This window comes from Micromys minutus (genome assembly GCF_963924665.1).
Source record: "Micromys minutus genome assembly, chromosome: 11".
NCBI lineage: Eukaryota > Metazoa > Chordata > Mammalia > Rodentia > Muridae > Micromys > Micromys minutus.
In genome coordinates, this window is record NC_137980.1 from 51,272,115 (window position 1) to 51,286,368 (window position 14,254).

At 44.8% G+C, this 14,254-nt stretch overlaps 1 protein-coding gene across 5 annotated transcripts in view; it reads left to right on the forward strand.

The window, feature by feature from the left end:
- The window catches only part of CPNE1 (copine 1), a 39,121-nt gene that overhangs the window by 22,917 nt on the left and 1,950 nt on the right, over positions 1 to 14,254 (forward strand). For 4 of the 5 annotated variants that reach the window (XM_080925236.1, XM_080925235.1, XM_080925234.1 and 1 more), the window contains 14 exons: positions 8,143 to 8,268; positions 8,347 to 8,526; positions 8,643 to 8,717; positions 8,803 to 8,874; positions 8,980 to 9,060; positions 9,230 to 9,319; positions 9,423 to 9,509; positions 9,641 to 9,727; positions 9,843 to 9,902; positions 9,987 to 10,120; positions 10,223 to 10,277; positions 11,326 to 11,377; positions 13,662 to 13,795; positions 13,938 to 14,174. In XM_080925236.1, coding sequence (XP_080781362.1) covers positions 8,143 to 8,268; positions 8,347 to 8,526; positions 8,643 to 8,717; positions 8,803 to 8,874; positions 8,980 to 9,060; positions 9,230 to 9,319; positions 9,423 to 9,509; positions 9,641 to 9,727; positions 9,843 to 9,902; positions 9,987 to 10,120; positions 10,223 to 10,277; positions 11,326 to 11,377; positions 13,662 to 13,795; positions 13,938 to 14,174 — 1,470 coding nt within the window. Of the gene's footprint in view, positions 1 to 8,142; positions 8,269 to 8,346; positions 8,527 to 8,642; positions 8,718 to 8,802; positions 8,875 to 8,979; positions 9,061 to 9,229; positions 9,320 to 9,422; positions 9,510 to 9,640; positions 9,728 to 9,842; positions 9,903 to 9,986; positions 10,121 to 10,222; positions 10,278 to 11,325; positions 11,378 to 13,661; positions 13,796 to 13,937; positions 14,175 to 14,254 lie in introns of those variants that run through there. The other variant, XM_080925238.1, reaches the window with a different exon arrangement.

Consider the following 14,254-nt stretch of genomic DNA (forward strand, 5'->3'; position numbering starts at 1 on the left):
TTGTGTGCACACTTTAGGCTTTGCAGTATTGCAAGATTCTGTCTGACTCTTAGGCTTAAACGTACATGGTCTAAATAAATGTCATTGTTTAAAATTTTTAATTTATGAGCATACCTTTTACTAGACATGAGTCATGTGTGAATAAAGAATGTCATTACAGTAAGAACTTGGTCATGCTGTAGCAGTACCTTTAGTAACAGATTGAAGCAAGGAAGCTCTAGAATAATAGGCCAGCCTGCTTTACAAACTGTCTCAAAATTGTGTTAATTTATGACCTACAAGAAATGTCTTTGGAGCTACTGATTTAAATTTGCAGAATCCTACAGTTAGAGGGAGGTGCAGGGGTAAGAAGAACAACTGTCCGTGCCCCTTGGAGAAGTGAGAAAGGAAGAAAAGTGCTGCTGGTGGTCAAGGGCTGCTCTTATATTATGGGGGAGGGGGACTGACTATTCAGTGAGTGGCCGTGCTTCATTTGGGAGCCTCTAGAGGATTTCCTGGTTGGCCTCCAAGACCTGTTCCAGCATCTGTGAGCTGCTCCATTTTGCCAAGGTAGGCAACGACAGGTGTGAGCATGACTGAGTTGTCTGAGGGAATGCTGCTGCTACACAGACTGACCTACTTTGGTGGCCTCTGCCACTTCTGTACCATGACTTTGGATAAAGGGCCCTAGGGATTGCAGGGTTGCCTGACAAAGCTCTTGAGTATGAAGAGGCTCGTATAACTTAGGTAGATTTCTGGCACTACGCTAGATGTAACTGAACACAGGAGGAAAGAAAAAAAATCCGCCCTTGGGTTTATAAAGAGCAAGCAATTAGGGCTTGCTAATGCTGGAAAATCATTAAAAAAAACTCAGGGCTCATAATTTCTCTGTTACTGAAGAGAGTGCCTGTCAACAGTGGTATGCTGGAAACCTCTTCCAGGGAAGGGCAGCATTTAATCTCCTTAATATTGAATCTACCAAGGCCACCTGCTCACACAATCCTTTCGATTCCTTTAAGTCTGGTCCAGTACAGTGATGCCAGCTTTCCATGTTTTTATTGTGTATAGGTCTGTGGTGTGTAGATAGATCTGTGGTGTGTAGCTAGGTATGTGTTGCAGAGTTTGACCTACAATCAAGCATTTGGGAGGTAGAGATAGAATAATAAAGACCAACTTTGGCATTTTTGAAAGTTGGAGGGCTTTGCATGCTATATGAGACACTGTGACAAAGAGTTTCTCAGTAGGCAAGGTGGTGGAGAAACATGGAAAGAATACAATTGTCCATTGTAGATTAAATGCAGTGCCTACAAACAAGTTGAGTGTTGCTGTTGGGGGAGTTTGGGCTTGAGAAGATGGTGATGGCTAACATGCTGATAATTCCAGCATAGGTCCTAAGGAAGAGCCTTGCGCATATCCACGTGATCTTCAGAGCTAATTATATCCCCTTCATAGCCAGGAATCTGATACAATTTAATTTGCCCAAATTTTATAGGCAGAACACCCCCTGGGACAGTAGCATCTGGTGTCTGGGAAGAAGTATCAGCAGTATTTGGTGCCTGTTCATTGTGTCCATCCTTTTGTGTTCACCTTCAAGTTAACAGTGAATATAATTTTTTTTCATTAGAAAAGAGTTTAGAATTTAGACGAGACCAAGCATAAAGGCACATGCCTTTAATCCCAGCCCTTTGGAGGCAGAGGCAGGTGACTGCAAATTTTAGGATAGTTTCTTCCAAATAGCAAGTTCCAGCCCAGCCAGTGCCATATGGTGAGATGTCTCAAAAACCAAAGTTCTGAGGTGGATTTAGGAGTCCAGATGTTTGTGTTCTCACTTGAATTTCACTTAACCATATAGCCACATCCAAATTCTGCCTGGGGGTCACAGAATGTGGGTTAGGAAATCACTCAGTCCCATCTTATGTATGATATTGCAAACTAAACGTTCGATAGGGTTTTACATTTGTTTTAAGACACATTTTCATTATGTAAGCTCACAGTTGACTCAAACCTTAAGGCAGGAAGCTGCCTGGAGAGGGACTGGAGACCTTTACTCCCATGCCCAGCTATGAGTCTATGCTTTAAAAGAAGTATAATTGTACTTTGACATGGTATGGGCTTACAAAGCTCTGAGGTTTGCTGTGGGATGAGAGAGGCAAAAACCAAGGAAAATGGAAGATAATGAACCACACCGCCGCGTGATCATGAACTAGACAGAAAAGGTTAGAATTCATCCTTATAGATATTTCCATCTGAAACTACCAAATAGAGGTAACAGAGAATGCTAGAAAGCTCACCTTTCCCATGATGGTTTTAGCATTAGGCCAGGTCACTCTGAAGTCATTTCTTGAGTCATTTTTGAAGGTCCTCGGCTTATTCTGTAATTGACTAAATAGGAATTGTTACACAAAAAATACAATAAATATAAGCCAGACCTCTTAAGTGAGAAAGTTTATTTTCTCTTACTGACTCACTCTGATATTTAAGGAAGTTGAACTGAAAGTCTCATGGCGAACGTAGAACAGTGGGTCTGAGTAAAGTCTGTAGCTGTTGGCAGTGCGTGGTGGGCACAGGCTGTAATCTCAGCACTCTGAAGCCTGAGACAGGAGGACAGTGAATTTGCGGTCAGCCTAAGCCATCTGGAGAGATGTCTCAAAGCAGGTGGCATGTAGCTGCTCAGGAGTAGTAAAGGGTAGTCGGAAGTGCACCAGGAATTTTAATCATGGCTTCTAAGCAGGGACAAGCTTAGAAGTAGATTTTAAAGAAGACTTGAAAAATTAATTTCACAGATTACAAGTAATTTAAAGGAAACTTGGCTCAAAAAGTAGAACACTGGCTATAGGTAGGTATGATGGTTTTTTTAGTTGCAATCCCAGCAAAACTTGAGGTGATGACTCTCAGGTAGTTCAGGCCCACAAGGGCTCCTTGGGAGGTAGCTTAGAGATAGAGCAGTTACTAGATAGCATGCACAAGGCTCTGAGTGTGATAGCATCACAGAAAAGGAAATAGGAAACGACAGGTTTATCTTGTTTCTCTGTCCTTGAGTCGGGTCTTATGGCTCAAGCTGGCCATGAGCTCCTCCGGCTTCTCTTCCCCAAATGCTGGGGAAACTGCAAATAAACAAGGTGTTTCTTTTTCACACAGTACTATTCCAGTAAGAAAAGGGGGAAATACTAGACAAGAAAAACAAGTTGGAACCTTTTTCACGGGAACTGTAACATTTAGACTAGAAGCTGTGCCAACTTCATGATGCTGCTGAAAGTTGAGCCCTATATGCTACTTTGCACACAGTGGGCCCACAGTAGTTTGGTTGGAAATAAGAGTAGACCCTCTGAGGCAAAGTCCTACCATGGTATAAAATCTGGCCAGCCTTCCCTAGAGTTCTAGATTTCCTCAGTCAATACTGACTTCCTAGGGGAGAGGACACCATAGTAAATTGAATCAGTATTTTTATCCTTAATACTTATCTGGATTCCAGGTGTCAATCTTTTTGTTGCTAATTTATTTTCTATAAGCATAGCAGTCCATTCTATTGATGGGCCCTAGGAATGTTGTGGGCTGCAGTGAATATATAGCTCATGTGTGCTGTGTTTAAAAAGCTCGGTGGATATAATGTTTCCATTTAGATTAAAATCTGCCAGAGAAATTACACTTGGCTCTATATATATTTGGCTTCCTGGCAACTTGGCCAGGCTTTTTACCAGTTCTTAGGATTCTTATATCCTTTGCCAAAATTTGGCCTTGGTGGTCTTATATTTAGTTTTATTTTGCCTTTCTCTGGTTGCTTATGCAGTGGGTCATTTCATTAGCTTATTTCTTACTCATGTTTTATGGCGTGTCTTTGAATTTTTCTGCCTATTCAATTAAAGTTGGTTCTCATTGATATGTTATTATAGGAGTCTTGCATTGAAATTTTATGATTTGATTTTTGTTTACTTCAGGTGTTGAGGGTTGAACCCAGAGCTATGTGTACACTAGGCAAACACTCAATACATCTTAGCCCTCTGGATTAAATTTGTCAGTGCAGTTGTTAAGGGAGCAAGATAGGGAAGGTTTATTGGTATGCATTTATTCAAATGAAAAGGGCCTGACATTATTCATTCCAAAAGTTCATCAAGTAGTTATGAGTACCAGCTTCCTGCACTATGAGTTCTGTGCATTTAGAGAGAGAATACTTAGTGCTAGCTCTAAGAAACCCATATTTAAATGGAAGAGGAGGGGGAGACAGTTTAATTTGCACATTAACTCAGTTACTAAGTATTTACTGAGTGTCTATTATAAGTAGGTACCAGAGATACAAACAAGCTAGACAGGGTTCCTGTTCTTATCATAGCTTGCTATCCATGGAAGAACACATAGTACGAAATACTCTGTACTGGAGAATGAACTTGATACTGTGGATGTGAATCTGAAAGAACAGCCCAGTGGGAACACATTTGGGTGGCTAGATGATTATTTTACACATGGGTTAGATTTTGTAGACTATATTATTGTAAGAGTTATGGATTGGATTGGATTTTTAATTTTTCAAAATGATATTTAGTGCTGGGGCTTTGAGGAGATGTAGTGTCCATATGACAGTCAGAAGATAATTTGCAGGTTTCTATTTTAACTGTGTGGATCCCAGGGATCAGGCTCTGCTGTGATGGCAATTAACTTTACCCACTAAGCCATCTTGCCTGACACAGAATTTTGGTGGTATTCCTTTTTTTGGGAGGAGGGTTGCTGTGTGTGTGTGTGTGTGTGTGTGTGTGTGTGTTTACTTTTGTGTACCTATGCACAGGTTTGTGCATGTGATTACAGTGCCTGTGCATACCAGCAAAAGGCATTGGATTCCTCGGAGTCGCCTCAAGTGGGTGCTGAAAGCTGAACTCTGTTCCCCTGCCACTTCTCCAGCTCTCAGACTTGGGATTTCATATTGAATGTACTGGGAAGCTTTCCCAGGGTTTTAAACAGAGAATGGCAAATCTGGTCATCATTTAACCAATAAACACAGAAATGGCTAAAAAGGAATCACAACAGTTACCCTGCGATAATGAAATCCTATTGGGCAAGAATTCATAAGGGGAATCAGTTCAGACCAGAACTGTGGATGACAAGATATTCACTGGGTAGGATGTTGGTTTTATCATTCTGCCTATCCCAACTAAAGGAGCTAAGGAAGGTGGCAAGTTCAACCACAACATACCACTATTCACTTCTGCAGAAATTCTCCCTTGGTGAGGACAAAGCAGCTTGCTAGAGAGTTTGGTATTAAATATAAGGGTCACCGGACAGTTATATAGGATTCTAGAGACTGTCAAAATTGGCTAAGTGATGTGGTACTGAGAAGAAACCCATAAGGGCCAGAAATGTTATAACTTGATTGTTCTTGAACTGAGTAGTCGATACTTAAGTGTGTGGATTAGCATTGAATAGGAAGCTAACAAGACCCTGCAAATGTATGATATTGAGAACAGTGCAGAAGTGTATAGGCTGAATAACCCAGGCATGGTGCTACATAGCTGTAACTCCAGAACTTAGTAGGGAGAGGGGTCAGAGGATCCAGAATCTAAGGCTAAATGTTATCCTTCTCTGCAAAGTCTCAAAATATAAAAGGGGTAGTATAGAACATAGGAAATTCTTGATTTTATCTCATTTCTACAGCACCCCTAAAAGCAACATTGACATGCTTCTGTTTTTCTGAATATACTACTCTGTGTGTGTGTGTGTGTGTGTGTGTGTGTGTGTGTGTGTGTGTGTGTGTTCAGATCTGTTGCATATATACTAAGTAACACATTTAAAGCTGGGTTATACTCTTGCTTACACATGGTTCTACCTGATGCTCAGTATCCCTTCATGTGTTTGGTAGGGAGCCCAGCCCCACCTAGCTGATGGACCTTGGGTTTTTTGGTCTCTGTTGTTAAAGCAATAGTGAAAAGAGTAGCAAACACTGCCCCAGAGAACATGAGGGGATGATAGACATGGAATTTGAGTTTTGATGGAGCAAAAGCTATGTATGGTCTGTTGGACCTCTTAAGGGAGCCAGCCATCTGGAAGTTGAAAGTCTGTGCATACTTCTTGTAGACTAACCTTAGAACACTGGGCCTGCCAATCACAGTTTACTTGGGGTTGTTGACTGCCTCCAGACCATGACCTCTCATGCCCAGATGGATTTGGATTCTGGGGAAGCAGGAGGCTTGTTGGGTGGGAGTAAGAATACACACATCTGTCTTAGTTTGACTCCAGACTCTTGGATGAAGAAAGTGGGGTTTTCCTTATTTGTGCAGGGGCCTCACATGCTGAGGGTGACTCTAAAAATAATCTGGGTTCAGATCTGGGTAGGAGACTAGAACTGAGGATGAAGTTCAGTGACAGATGGTTGCCTGGCATGCGCAAGCCTCTAGGTTTAATTCCAATATCATAAAAACACCAACAGGAAATGTAGGGGCCAAAGCGAGGTGGTGTAGGCTGGGAGGAGAAGGGGTTGACTGAGAGCTAGTGATAGCGATCTTGAGGCTGGGAGACACCTCAGGAAGTACTGCTGGGAAGCTGGGCTGCTGAGGTTAGTCCAGCAAGGAATCGCATGTGCGATTGATGCAGATGTCACCTGCAGATCATGAGCTGTAGGAGGAATTACATCGTCACTCTGGGGACTCATGTAAGGTGATGATGTCCTGACAGAGAAAGCAGATGAATTGGGGTCTTTTGCTGTTTGAATTTGGAGACGAGGCCAGTCAGTCTGAGAGTTTGGGCTAGAGATGGCCTTTTGGACTTCATGTAACATGCATATCTGGGTGCTTGGGATAGGACGATGCACAGATGCATTCTCCTTCATACCTGGAGTTTTCATCCTAGTGCTACAGACTAACCAACGTGTGCAGTAAGTTACTGGTGTGAGAGCCACAGTCATGTCTGCGATGTGTCACTCATGCTAGCTTTCAAATTTCAATGTGGCAGGCAAGACTTTGCCTATGTAACAGATGTGATGATGAATGAACAGACCTGAGGGTGATAAGGACAAGAGGGCCTGATGCTGCAGGCCTTTGGCATAGGAATCTGGTGGGCTTAAGGAATGGAGAAAGCCAGAATGATTGTGAAGAGCACTGACAGGAGAGGCTGCTAGAAGGACCTGGGAATTCAGGCCATAGACCAGAGACCACTGTGTGGCTTGGGAGGTTCTGTTTTATTTTTAATTAATGTTTATGTGTCTGTGGAGTAAAGGTATGAGCCAAAGGCTCATTGAGCTAGACTGTAGACTGTTGTAAGCCACCCAGCATCGGTGCTGGGAATTGTACTCAGGTCCCTCTGCAAGAGCAAACCATTCTCTTCAACTGCAGAGCCGTCTCTCAAGCCCTTTTGTTTGCTTTTGAGTCAGGATCTCATGTAACCCAGGCTGGCTTCATACTCACTTTGTAGCTCAGGCTGGCCCTTTGCTCCTTCCCTTTGTTTCCCCAGAGCTTGAATTACAGATAAGAGTCACACTGCATTTTCTGTTTGGTTTTTGAGACAGGATTTCACTTCGTAGCCATGGGTAGACTGCAACTCTATGTGTTACCCAGGTTGGCCATGCATTTACACCAGTCCTGCTCCTGCTTCCTGTGTGCTGTGATTACAGGCTGTAACACCATGCCTGGCATGAATATTTTGCCAGGGTTAATTTGGTTGCTATGTCAATAGCGTGTTGGGGTAGAGGTGGGAAGTGGAAGTAGGGATGACATAGGTTAAGAGACCAGCTGGAGAGACTTGCTGTTTCTAGGCAACATAGATAGTGGCTTAGAGTGGAAATGGTGAAGACTGTGCTTGAGCAGCAGAGATTAGAAGAATCGGTGGATAGGGTCGAGCTCCAGAGCTTGGAGGGGAGCATTCTCAGCTGTTGGGGAGCAGTGACTGAAATACAGCTTAGTTCTGACCCTGGTGGGGCTGTAAGTCACCAGACTGAGATCTGCTACCCTTCTCAGTGGCTAAGACTATAGAGTCCCAGGTCAGGACAGCATTGCTGGTTAATACCACTTTTGGAGTAAGGATTGATTTGGAGCCAGAGTTGGTGTCACACTGCGTCCTGTGCTATTGAGCTTACCTGGAGTTGAGGGGTGTGAAGTGTGTGAATTTCCCAGGTTGGGAACTGTATATAGTCAGTGAAAGAATGTAGAGAGGCCCTGATGCTTGACTCAGCTCTTTTCCCCACAGATGGCCCATTGTGTCACCTTGGTTCAGCTGTCCATTTCCTGTGACCATCTCATTGACAAGGACATCGGCTCCAAGTCTGACCCACTCTGCGTCCTTTTACAGGATGTAGGAGGGGCCTGGGCTGAGGTGAGACGGATCTTAAAGGGAGGTAGCATTGTTTGGGGTGGAAGGTTTGTCACTAACGCTTACTGACCTGTCACACAGCTTTGCCGCACTGAACGTGTTCGAAACTGCTCAAGCCCTGCATTCTCCAAGACTCTGCAGATAGAATACCACTTTGAGACTGTCCAGAAGCTGCGCTTTGGAATCTATGACATAGACAACAAGACACCAGAGCTGGGGGATGATGACTTCCTAGGGGGAGCTGAATGCTCGCTAGGTCAGGTAAGTAGTGTCAGAGATTAATCAGGAGACCCCCTGGAGCTTAGATGTCCTGGTCAAGCAGGACTCAACCCTGCCTGAGATAGATGCTGACAGCTCTCCTACTTCACTTCCCCCAGATTGTGTCTAGCCGGACGCTGACTCTACCCTTGATGTTGAAGCCTGGGAAGCCTGCTGGGCGGGGAACCATCACAGTAAGGAATAAACCTAAGGAATAAACTGGGGCGGGAGCCCAGTGTAATAAATAATGCATGAGGTGATACATTTTTCTCTATCTAGGTTTCAGCTCATGAGTTAAAGGACAGCCGCACAGTAACCATGGAGGTGGAAGCTAGGAACCTAGATAAGAAGGTGTGTTTGGAAGGAGACCTTGAGGATCCAGGAATTAAGGAGCGAGGGGGCTGATGCCCTGGCTGTCTTCCTTAGTCTTATAACTTGGGTCTCTGGCATCTGCAGGACTTCCTAGGAAAATCTGATCCATTCTTGGAATTCTTCCGGCAAGGTGATGGAAAGTGGCACCTGGCATACAGAACTGAGGTGACTCCTAGCATTGGTTGTATTGGCACAGGAATACAGGGGGTTCTTATTCCTACTGCAGGGGCTGTGCTCAGCAAGTTTGGCAACCTAGAGAAAAAGACAGTTGGTGGGTAGGAGACGATGGGAGCTCTTCTGGGCCTAACCAGAGCTGTCTACTCTCCAACTCCAGGTAGTCAAGAACAACCTAAACCCTACCTGGAAACGCTTCTCAGTCTCTCTTCAACATTTCTGTGGTGGGGACCTCAGCACACCTATCCAGGTGAGGAGTTTATCTCCTTAGTGGACAGATCAAGGGAAGGGGTCCTGGAAGAGACTCCTTGCCTGTCATCCATTTCCTTTTACATATACACGCCCTCTCTCAGGTACGCTGCTCAGACTATGACAGTGACGGGTCTCATGATCTCATTGGCACCTTTCACACCACTTTGGCCCAACTACAAGCAGTCCCGGTAAGCATTGTCTGTTTATAGTGCTTTGGTGGCCTACAAGGCTGCCACCCAGAAGAGAGTCTGGAGAGCGTGGCTTAGGTCCTCGGCTAATGTTGTAGTAGGTTTCTTACTTTAATTTCTCGTTCCACCAGGCAGAGTTTGAATGTATCCACCCCGAGAAGCAGCAGAGAAAGAAGAGCTATAAGAACTCTGGAATTGTCTGTGTCAAGACTTGCCGGGTAAGATGGTAACCTTGTGACCCAGGCCCCATGTGATCCAGGCTCTGAGGTCTGAGCTCTGGGCTCTGTGATGCTAGCCCTGTTAGCCCTATCCTAACCCTGATTTAATCTGCAGGTAGAGACAGAGTATTCCTTCCTGGACTACGTGATGGGAGGCTGCCAAATCAACTTTACTGTAAGTAAATAGAAGTGCCTCCTGGGGCACATGAGCAGCCCTTATACTAAGTAGACTTCACCTCCATACTTGCTCTCTGCCCAGGTGGGTGTGGACTTCACTGGCTCTAATGGCGACCCATCCTCACCTGACTCCCTGCATTATCTGAGCCCTACAGGAGTCAATGAGTATCTGACAGCCCTGTGGAGTGTGGGCAGTGTAGTTCAAGACTATGATTCGTGAGTTCTGGGTTCAGGCCACCCCACTCCTGTATACACTTCAGTTTCTAGACTCGATCCTCCCTTCTGCTGCCTCTTTTACAATTCATTGTTCCCCCACAGAGACAAGCTGTTTCCAGCATTTGGGTTTGGAGCCCAGGTACCCCCTGATTGGCAGGTAAGCCCTCTTCTTCCTTCCCTCTATTGTCTTTTTTGGTATCAGGATCCTAAGTCCAGAGTCTGTGGTAAATGTATTTATTACTTGATACCCACCACCATCAAGGAGAGACGCAGGCATCCACCCTTGCGAGCCAATACACCCAAAGCTCGGGCTGAGCGGCGCCTGCTGGAACCATGGCGTGTATCAGAATGCCCGTGTCTTGATTTTGTATTGTTTGGGGCTTGAACCCAGGGCCCTCAACATGCTAAACATGCTAACCATGCACTCTGCTGAGTTAGACATGAATCCCGAGGGTGCCCTTTATCTTGGCCTGGAAAGGACAAGACATCCTACACAGATGTCTCAGCAGTTGAATTAGCAGGTGCTGCTTTTCTAAACAACTGAAGTTCAGTTTACAGAGCCCACAGAGGAAGATTAGCTACCTATAACTCCTGCTGTAAAGGGAACCAACCCAGTTCATTCATCTGATGTCTTTGGGTGTATATACACAGAGACATCAACATAAATAAAATCTTAGCACCTTTAATCCTAGCACTCAGGAGGCATAGGCAGACCAACATCTATGAGTTTGAGACCAGCCTGATCTCTGTAGTGAGTTCCAGGACAGCCAGAGCTACATAATAAGACCCTGTCTCCAAACAACAAGGCAAACAGGCACGGTGGCACATGTCTTTATCTCAGCACTTGGGAAGCAGCAGCAGGTGGATCTCTCTGAGTTCAAGATCAACTTGGTCTACGAAGACCATGTTTAGGGTGTTGTGGGGCAGAAGGTGTGTGTTGGGTGTGCTGGGAGGCTAATGGTGGGGGTATGTAGGAAGGAAGAATCTGTTTTTTTCCTCTGTTTATTAAAGCTGGCCCAAGTATACACTGATCCTCATCCTCTCTGTGCTGGGACTAAAGATGGTGCCACTCTGCCCAGCCATGCTTATCTCACTGTATAACTCGGGCTGGGTTTGAACTTGCAGTCTTCCAGTCCTGGGCCCTGTGTGCTCATATGAGAGGGTTGCACCCCAACTTGGTTCACTTCTTTTCATCTTGCCCTCAGGTCTCACATGAGTTTGCCTTGAACTTCAATCCCAGTAACCCGTATTGTGCAGGTAAATCCTTCACTCTCCAGGGTGGAACACTGAGGAGTGAGCTTTTGCTGGTACAGACCACTGGGAGGGAGGAGGAATGGGGGTTAAAACTAGCCTAGGGAAGAGAAATTCATTCTATTACTGAAGTGACTTGGGACACGTTGCTTACTTCTGTATGCTTTGGTTTCCAAATGAAGCTAAGGTCCCCTGGGCCTAGTGGCAATGCTGCTTGGCAGTCTGAGGCCAGGAAATCAAGTTCAAGGCCTGCTGGGGCAACTTGGTCTCAAAATAAAAACATTGAAAAGGGCTGGGTAGATGATCAGATGATCGTTGTGCTAAGGATGGAATCCAGAGCTTTGTGTCTGAGTTAGCACTCTCTGAGCACTTCCCCAGCAGTGCGGGTGGGTGCTCTGTGAGCTTCCCAAGCTTGTTTTGTGAAGCTTCCTAGCACTTTTACATGATGCTGAGTTAAAGTGAAAACTTTGAACTGACCTCATCTGACCTCACTCTTTATTCTTTTTAATTTGTATGTGTGTCTGTCTGTGTGAGTATGAGTACAGATGCCCACAGAGGCCGGAGGGATTAGATCTGGAGCTGAAGTTACAGATGGTTGTGAGCCACTTGATATGAGTGCTGGGAATCGAACTCGGGTTCTCTGGAAGAGCAGTTCAGGCTCTTAACTACTTTTTTCCACCTCCTTTCAGTTTTAGACAAGATCTCACTCTTGCCCCAGACTGTCCTAGAACTCACTATTTAACCAAAGCTGGCCTTGGACACCGAGTAATCCTTCCTGCCTAAGCCACAGAAATGCAGGGTGCAGCCAGAATGTGGCCCTGGTTTTAAAATCTTCTTTTCACTTTGTATTTTGATGTAAAATTATATTTAGATGCCTGTGCAATTCTGGTAGAGGAAGAAAAGTCAAGGTTAGCCTAGCTACATAGCATCAGTGTGTCTCAAAACAAATGTCAGACTTAGTTATGATAGTCATAGGAATTCTAGAATCATTGGCACAGCATGGTCATGGTATTTGGGGGGGTTATGTTTTTTAAAAGTTAAATTATATGTATTCATTTTGTGTGTGTGTGTGTGTGTGTGTGTGTGTGTGTGTGTGTGTGTGTGTGTGCATTGACATGACTTTCTGGAAGTCTTTCTACCATGTGCTTCCCAGGGATGGGACTCGGGTAGTCAGTCAGGCGTGGTGGCAATTGCCTTAACCACAGGGCTGTCAGTGGCTCTGATGATTTTTGTAAATCCTTTTTCCTTTATCTTAAATTCTTTATGTGTTTCCTAAAACCCAGGACATTCTCTTGTTTTTAACTAATTCAGTGTTACTGGGGATTGAACTTAGGCTCTTGTGTATGTGAGGCACTATGCTTTACCACAGAGCAATAATCCCAGCCCCTTATTAATTTGTGGTTGGCATAATAATTTCGACTTTTTTTTTTTTTTTTTTTTGCTTACGTTTTAAGTCAGGTTTTTGTAGCTCACAATAGTCTCAAACTGCTGTCCCCACCTCTGTTGAGGTTATAGGCATGTTTTATTTACATACACGTATATTACTGCACTGGGTGCTTATTTCACTTCTAGCCTCTACTCATTCACCTTGTTGTTGGTCCTCTTGCTCAGTAGTACCAGCTTCATATCAAATGTTCCACTAACTTACCTGTGGGCCGTTCTCTCCAAGACCTCTCCTGCCCCTCATACTCCCCTTTTTGTTACAGTCCCCACATTCATTATATATACATATATATTTAAATCCAAATTCTGTGTGCTTAGTCTGCCAAACCTTTTGTTCCCTTCTTGAGATAGTCATTCTATGTACCGTGGCTAGGATGGCCTAGAACTTTGTGGGCTAGCCTTAAACTTGTGGCCCAGACCAGGCATGGTGGTTTACTCCTTTAATCCCAGCATTTGGGAGGCCACAGCAGGTGGCTCTTTGGGGTCAGTTCTCTCCTTCCATCTTTATGAGGTCTCTGAGCTTGTGGAGCAAGCTCCTGACCTGCTGAGTCATCTCACTGGCTGTGTCTGCTTTTTAAAGACTTACTGTATGCCAAGCCCTCAGCCATCCTCTTTAGCTCCCAGAATACTGAGATAACCAGGCTCAACTACTCCCCAGCTCAGAAACTCACTCTTATTTTGGGTTTTAATTCAAGATGTTATTTATAGCAAGTCCTGTCTCGTCCACCCCTTAGTTTCATTTATTGAGTAGAGTTGTATCCTGAGTGACAGACACGTCCAAGTTTCTATACTTTCTGGATCTAACTTAATCCCATGAGGTCTAAGTATTTTCTACTTTTCTCTGTAGGCATCCAGGGTATTGTAGATGCCTACCGTCAAGCACTGCCCCAAGTTCGTCTCTATGGCCCCACCAACTTTGCACCCATCATCAACCATGTGGCCAGGTTTGCAGGCCAGGCCGCACAGCAGAGGACTGCCTCGGTAAGGGCCATGGATAGCAGTGTGTCAAGCTGACAGGGGTTGTGCAGATGGGGCATTTTGGCATTGGGATTGTGCACATGGTTTGTTGGGAGGGGTTTAGGAAAGACAGTCTGCCTCAATATTTGAATGGACTTGTCTCCAGCAATACTTCGTCCTGTTGCTTTTGACTGATGGTGCTGTGACAGATGTGGAGGCCACGTGTAAGGCTGTGGTGGAAGCCTCAAAGCTGCCCATGTCCGTGATCATTGTGGGTGTGGGTGGTGCTGACTTTGAGGTCATGGAACAGCTGGATGCTGATGGTGGCCCACTTCGCACACGCTCTGGAGAAGCAGCTGCCCGAGACATAGTGCAGTTTGTGCCTTATCGACGATTTCAAAATGTGAGTAGGAAGAGTTTGCAGTGTGGTAATGGGGCTGAGGGCCAGTAGATATAACGTCTTTTTTTAAAAACAGTGTCTGG